We start from the raw sequence: 7,800 nt of genomic DNA, 5'->3' as shown, positions 1-7,800 counted from the left end.
TATTAATGCCACATCTTGTTCTGTCTTGTGTTAATGCCACATCACCCCTTCCACCTCACTCAAATGTAGATATAAAATCGGAGATGCGTAAGTTCTATTCAGTTGTGTATTTGTGAACTAAAGTCTTTGAAAATGTAATAAGTTTTACGAAACGCGCTCGTGTCGCGTCAGACTAGAAATAAAAATGAATTTTGGAGAATTGATTTTTGATTTACCTCCAACAGTGAAAAGAAATGTACGAAACATTGAGAAAATTCGTGTTAGAATTATTAATCTTACTTTTTCGGTCATATTTAATAATATATATATATATATATATATATATATATATATATATATATATATATATATATATATATATATATATATATATATATATATATATATATGTCGTACCTAGTAGCCAGAACGCACTTCTCAGCCTACTATGCAAGGCCCAATTTGCCTAATAAGCCAAGTTTTCATGAATTAATGTTTTTCCACTACCTAACCTACCTAACCTAACCTAACCTAACTTTTTTGGCTACCTAACCTAACCTAACGTATTAAGATAGGTTAGGTTAGGTTAGGTAGGGTTGGTTAGGTTCGGTCATATATCTACATTAATTTTAACTCCAATAAACAATAATTGACCTCATACATAATGAAATGGTTTCCTTTATCATTTCACAATAAAAAAATTAGAGAAAATATATTAATTCAGGAAAACTTGGCTTATTAGGCAAATCGGACCTTGCATAGTAGGCCGAGAAGTGCGTTCTGGCTACTAGGTACGACATATATATATATATATATATATATATATATATATATATATATGCGAACATGTGTGAATGGTCCCCAGGACTATATGCAATTGAAAACTCACACCCTGAAAAGTGACTCAAATTTGTTCAAGTCACTTCTGGGGTGTGAGTTTTCAGTTGCATATAGTCCTGGGGACCATTCAGGCTTATTCGCATTTGTGTTCCTCACGTGTGCCCCAAAGAATGAGGTGATTTGATAAAATGCTATGCCCAAGATTACTATCACAGTGCCGGCGGGCTGATGGGTTAAATAGCCTCGGCTACCATCAGTTTTTGTCCGGTCGTGATGGTCGAGTGGATTAAGGCGCCCTGTACATACCAGTTGCGTTGCTCCTGGCAGTATGGGTTCGAGTCACTTCTGGGGTGTGAGTTTTCAGTTATAAATATACATACATATATATATATATATATATATATATATATATATATATATATATATATATATATATATATATATATATATATATAAACTGAAAACCCACACTCACGTCTCATATATATATAAACTGAAAACTCACACCCCAGTCCTGTACATACCAGTTGCATTGCTCCTGGCAGTTTGGATTCGAGTCACTTCTGAGGTGTGAGTTTTCAGTTGCATATAGTCCTGGGGACCATTCAAGCTTGTTCGCATATATATATATATATATATATATATATATATATATATATATATATATATATATATATATATATATATATGCAATTCAAGAAAATTAACATGGGTTAAAAAATGTGGCAGTGTCAGACCGTGGATAAAGAATTGAAACAGGAATTTCCTCCAGTATTTTCGTATTTAATAATACATCTTCAGAAGGGTGAATACAGGTACATTTGATAGAAGATTTGGACATATATAGCCAGGAGAGAGATGAAGTGAAGTGAGGTGAAGTGAAGTGCTGGAGCAACGAGAACACGTCCGGCCGTGATGGTTGCAAGTTGCAGAATATGTGATCAGCTGCATTTTATTTAACGCCTTTTTAATTGGATTTGATTCCTAACTATTGGAACATAACGTATAAGTCAAACTTGTACTTTGCCTGTAAAATTCATTATATAATGTGCTAACTAATTCACAGTGTAAGAGTAGAATATAGTTTTAAGCCTTTGTCACCTGAGTGATCGGTCTGGAGGTTTATGGTACCACACTAAACACTGAACGTAAACAACCACACTAGTGATGGTGAGGTTTTTATGAACATTATACATGACTGGGTTTACTTATAGGAATAACAAACACGCAGGACTATATTGGTCATCCAACCTAAGTTTACCTAATTTAAGTATTTTTAAAGCGATATTTAACTTCCATTATTGCAATTCTTTCCGTTGCTCCAATATCTTCTAACAATCAGTACTGGTGAGTGTTGAGGTCAGGATTGTTGCCGCGACTTCATCCTCAACACACTTCACGTGGACATCATACTCATTTTTAACACCCAAAAATGTGTCTGGTGATATTCCAAGTTTTTGTGTGAGCTGTGATTCTTGGCATTGTTCACGTTAAGCTTAACTGCTCCTCAGAACTTAGGAGAGTAGCTAAGAATCCTTTGTTTATTTACTGAATTAAAACGAAGACTCTAACATCACTGATTTGCAGCATGTCATCTTCAGGAGTGACTCGCTGGACGCTGATGTACCTGCCAGTGACACCGTCCCTCCTGTAGCAGGAGAGGTTGCCCATAGTGTCGCTGTAGGGCCCCACGTAGGTCGAGAACAAGCTGAAGGAGGAGAAGTTGCCAGACTCCTCCCGGATGTTGCCCACACGGACCTGAGGAGCGTGCATGGTATGTATGTTATTTTCCTCCGTTTTAGAGACTATATAAAAAGATAGTTAAGACTTGCGTGACTGAGTAGGGAATTCATTTACAGAAATATTTTAGTATCCAAGGTCTGCCTACCTTGCTAGTTTGTTTATCTGAGTCACAAAAGTAAACAAGTCAGTAACACCTGGAAAGAATCAGTATCAACAGTGAAGTTGCAACAATTTACAGAGTAACAAATGACAGATGAAAATATACGTCTCATCATACTATCAATAATTGTCATCACCGACATCTTTATCAACAATCAGCTCAATTCTCCAAGCAAGTTACTATTTCAGATACACAGATGCACATTCATTATTAAACATTATGGTCTGGGGACCCAACATTTCACACATTTTTCACACTTAACAGTGTGAAGACACAGACATAGGAGTCTTTTACAAGCCACCTGTAGGCCTGATTCTGGAGAAACAGTCAGGTAGACAAGGTTGCTGGTACTCCAGTCCGGTGGACTGATCTTCCATTCATCATTCAGTGTGTGTTTTTGTACATTTTATCGATTCTATTTATGGTATATGTAGAATTTAAAATCGTACATAACTTTAATATATTTGTGTTCTGTACTCAAACAAAATATATTAATAATATATCCAGAAAAATAATACAGACTATATTATTGCAATGATACACACTGAAATCACATTAACATGATGAATCAGTGAGAAAATCATTAGGAACCATGAGGGGGGATTCGAACCCACTCACTCTTGAATTCGCTGGAGAACTAATGGACCATTGGCCATAGTGCATAGAGACAATGCTTAAAATCCTGATTGGGTTTCAGTTATAAGCCTCAGGAATCCTAGAGGATTCAGAGGAATCCCAGGTTCTATTGTGTTTACCATGTCGTGGCATGGTGGTCTCATGCGCTAGATTGGGAGTACTAACTGAGCGGGTTGTAATCCTCCTCATGGCACCTACTGATTTTCTCATTTCTCATTACTCACACCTCTCACTGACTCACCTCCTCCCAGACTCACCACCTCATGATGACTGCATCACAAGGACAGCACATTACAGAAGGGTAATTGAGGACTATGTCCGTCCCCTCCATCCTTGCTTGCAATGTTGCAATGCCGTAATTCAACATTGCAAACACACATAAAACTTGAATTTGCAGCATTTTGTCATGTTGCAAACATAGGCAACAAAAAAATTAATACTGCAACATGAAAAAATTGAGTAAGAACGATAATAGGGTAAGTATGTAGTGAACGAAGTTAAAAGGAAAATTTCGAAGGGATTCAAAAATGTTTCAAACCGTTTTCAAATTGTTTCGTACAGTGGAACATTAGCTGCAATGTAATTACTGTTTTTCAACTATAGACTTTCACTGAAACGGTAAGCTTGGCAGTAAGAATGAAGGGTATGAACAAACGTAAAAGAGATAATTCAAGGGGAATTTCAAATGTTTTGTACAGTTTCCAATTGAATTGTACAGTAGATCACTTCGTTCACTGAAATTATGGTTTTGCAACCATTGATTGCATCACAACATAGCAATAGGCTTAGGATAACGTGAGAGAATATTTATAGAAAAGTTTCAATTTGATTCAGACAGTTTCAGTGAAGCGATTAAAGTTTTACAGGGAGTATATATACTTTGCAAGGTCAGTGTAAGGTCATTTCCAAGCAAGATTGAACTTTCAAAATTAATCACTGTCAACACCTCATCTGTGGGGAATTTACTAGCAGGAATTTGTTTGATTGCTAATTTATATATTTATTTCTTAATTGAATTAAATAATTAAAGATAAATTCATGGACCGTCATTTTAGGTAATTTTAAGTGGACTGTTAATTTAAGTTAGGTTCCTGTCAGGTGTTACCTACTCCACATAATTTGGGTGTTTTGATTTCATAATCTATACCACCTGCTTTAGCACTACAGTTAAACACGTTCCTTATAGGTGTTGTAACTGAATGTTTTAGTATGGCATGATGTGGTAAATAGTGTCCCTTCTTAGGATTATCCTTTGTTACATATTCAATGAATTTATTATCGAGTTGTTATTTGATTATTTCATGATACAATTTTAGGTTATCAGGTTGTTTATTAAAGTGCAACACCTGGGATTTTAATTTATTTAATGCCATGATGTAATTCATCGGAACTTGATAATAGTTCAACTTCCATGATTCCCGACCCAGTGTTCATTTTCTTTGTAAATGACTGAGTGTAGGTATTGTTTATAAATTCACGTATCGTTTGAACTGGGTTGTTCAGGGACAATGCCTAAAGTGGCTAGATCCCATAATTTGTGTGCGGGAGGATCTCGCTCATCCTCGGACATGTCTCTGAATTTAAGTGATGGCTGCTCTATGCCTAGTCACGCAGCCATCACTGGGCTGACTTGTCTGTTGTCCACAGGTGTGGGCTGACTTTGACTCAATATTGGACCAGTGAGCAAATCGCCCCTGCTGTTTAATACTTCCAGTGACGAACTTATAATAATAGTCCGCACCTACAAGTACACCAATATCGGTGAGGTGGTCAGACGTAATTTTGTTGTCAACCAACTTGATTCCTTTCCTTTGAAGGAGTTTGACTGTGTTCCTTAGACCATGAACATAAAGGTCAAATGGGATTTTATCTACTACTATGGCCTGTACTGGTCGAGTATAGCCGCCATGGCATACTAGTGGCCCTACTACTTTATACTCATGGGGTAGCGTGTTGGTCGAGAACCCTGAAATGTTTAATTTTACTTGACATATTGGTTTAAGTTTTAAGGCATCTGCCACCTTCTTTGTGACAAACGTCTTTTGAGATCCTTGATCAAATAATCCATGATTGGTGATCTTGGACCACTTATTTGTTATGTTAAATTGAGCAGTCGGTAAAGTTGCGTTATTGTCAGATTTTGTAGTTAGTACCTTTACATCGTGTCGTACTTTACAATACTGTACTATCGCAAAAGTTTCTTCTTCCACCTAGGGGTTTGGGCGACCTAGGTCTAGTGTCTGCACACAGCACTGTATGGTGTTGACCCCTTATGGCACCTGTTGCAAGTGTGTAGTTGGGTTGCACAGGTACTGGGGTTGTGTCATTTTAAGCATCTGTTGCATTTATGCAATTCATTAAGACGCTCTATTCTGGATGTACATTCAGAGTAGTTTTGACAGTGGTATAACGAATGTTCCTTTTGACAGAACCAACAGTCTCTCCATCCTATAGTAATTTTGAGAGTCACTGCCTTGGGTGACACAGTGACTGTAGGTTTCGAGGGACTCACTGTGTATGTACACACACACACTGTTGTTTTTCCACCTTGGAGTAAATGTAGTTAGTTTAGACTTATTAGTTTTATTTGTTGCATTCTTTGGTCTTACTGATTTATTAGTTATTGTAGACCTGTTATTGTCAGATTTTATTCTGTCATGAACTTTCAGCCGATTGACAGTTATTCTTAATCCATCAAAAACCTCATCAAGGGATAGGATACCAGTTTTATAATGGAAGCAGATTTCTGGTAAAACATCCCGAGGAAGCTTCTTCTGGATAAACAGTTTTAGTGACCATTAGGAAGCCCGCACATTTACTTTGGTGCTAAGGGCTTTCACAAGTGACTCCATCTCTAACCTAAAGTCTTGAAGGGAATTTGATGGATTAATAGGAGGATTTAAATCCATTAATTGATAAAAAAAAGCTTAACTATACTTAATTCTTTGTTGTAGTAGCTGTCTTTCAACAACTGTACAGCTATATCATAGGTGTCCTCATCTAGGGACAGATTAGCTATAACTTTCTTAGCTTCCGCTTTGAGGAGGCTTTGTAGGTATGTGAACTTTGTCACCTTCGATATCGATGTTTTAGAATGTACATGTGTGTTTAAGGGCATCCAAAAGGTGTCCAAATTTTCTTCATCCAGTCCAGCAAAAGTTGGCAAGTCTATAGGGAGGGGGGGTAATCATGCCTCTGACTGAGCTGCACTGGATTGAACTGTGGAGTTAGGTGTCACTTTATGTGCATTTAGTAAGTAGAGTAAGGGATTGAAATTTTCTTGAGTGACATCTTCGTACATTGTAAATTCTGCTGATTCCATATTGTTTCATCATGAACAGTGTTTCTGTCGTTAAGTACACCAATGTACGACCCGATCATTCCTTTCACTTGTTCAAATTTGCCATCACCTACCCTTAGAGATATTTCCAACTGATTATTATCAACTGGAGATTCTTGTGACAATTTCTCACATTTATTGAGTTGTCTTCTCAGGTGACCTTTAAGGCCTATCAAGGATCTTTTCACCTTTTCTGGAGTAGCCATAGTGGTTGTTTGTTAAAGCTTTGTCGGGCATCTACTATTGCTGCTTATGTAGCTTGGGTACTTGCCCACAAATATCCAAGAACAATAGAACATGGTGAGGTCACTACGCTAGGAGAGGGGGCAGTAAACCAGGTGGCCTTGGTAGGGTTCGAAATTACGAGAGAAGAGGTCAAGAGACCCCTGTTGGATCTGGATGTGAGAAAGGCTGTTGGTCCAGACAGGATCCCACCATGGCTATTGAAAGAGTGTGCAGAGGCACTCTGCTTGCCACTCTCCATAGTGTATAGTAGGTCACTGGAGATGGAAAACCTTCCAGAAATATGGAAGGCGGCTAATGTGGTCCCAATATACAAAAAGGGCGACAGACAAGAGGCACTGAATTACAGGCCAGTGTCCTTGACTTGTATACCATGCAAAGTGATGGAGAAGATCATGAGAAAAAATCTAGTAACACATCTGGAGAGAAGGAACTTCGTGACAAATCGCCAACATGGGTTCAGGGAGGGTAATTCTTGCTTTACTGGTTTAATAAAATTCTACGATCACGTGCCAAAGATTAAGCAAGAAAGAGAAGGCTGGGCAGATTGCAATTTTTTGGACTGTCGGAAAGCCTTTGATACAATCCCCCATAAGAGGCTGGTATATAAGCTGGAGAGACAGGCAAGAGTAACTGGTAAAGTGCTCCAATGAATAAGGGAATACCTAAGAAATAGGAAGCAAAGAGTTACAGTGAGGGGTGAGACCTCAAATTGGCGTGAAGTCACCAGTGGAGTCCCACAGGGCTCTGTACTCGGTTCTATCCTGCTTCTGATATACGTAAATGATCTCCCGGAAGGTATAGACTTATTCTTCTCAATGTTTGCTGACGATGCCAAAATTATGAGAAGAATTTAGAC

The 7,800-nt window shown here is 37.9% G+C and overlaps 1 protein-coding gene across 1 annotated transcript in view; it reads right to left on the bottom strand.

Moving 5' to 3' along the window:
• Positions 1-1,628: 1,628 nt before the first annotated feature.
• The window catches only part of LOC123750850 (uncharacterized), a 39,262-nt gene continuing 33,090 nt past the window's right edge, over positions 1,629-7,800 (bottom strand). The window contains exon 4 of the mRNA XM_069325037.1: positions 1,629-2,577. Coding sequence (XP_069181138.1) covers positions 2,365-2,577 — 213 coding nt within the window. The 3' untranslated portion in view covers positions 1,629-2,364. The remainder of the gene's footprint in view (positions 2,578-7,800) is intronic.

The sequence above is a fragment of the Procambarus clarkii genome, chromosome 15 (genome assembly GCF_040958095.1).
Source record: "Procambarus clarkii isolate CNS0578487 chromosome 15, FALCON_Pclarkii_2.0, whole genome shotgun sequence".
In the NCBI taxonomy this organism is placed as follows: Eukaryota; Metazoa; Arthropoda; class Malacostraca; order Decapoda; family Cambaridae; genus Procambarus; species Procambarus clarkii.
The sequence above is the reverse complement of the archived record's forward strand: the minus strand, read 5'-3'. Positions and strand labels throughout refer to the sequence as shown.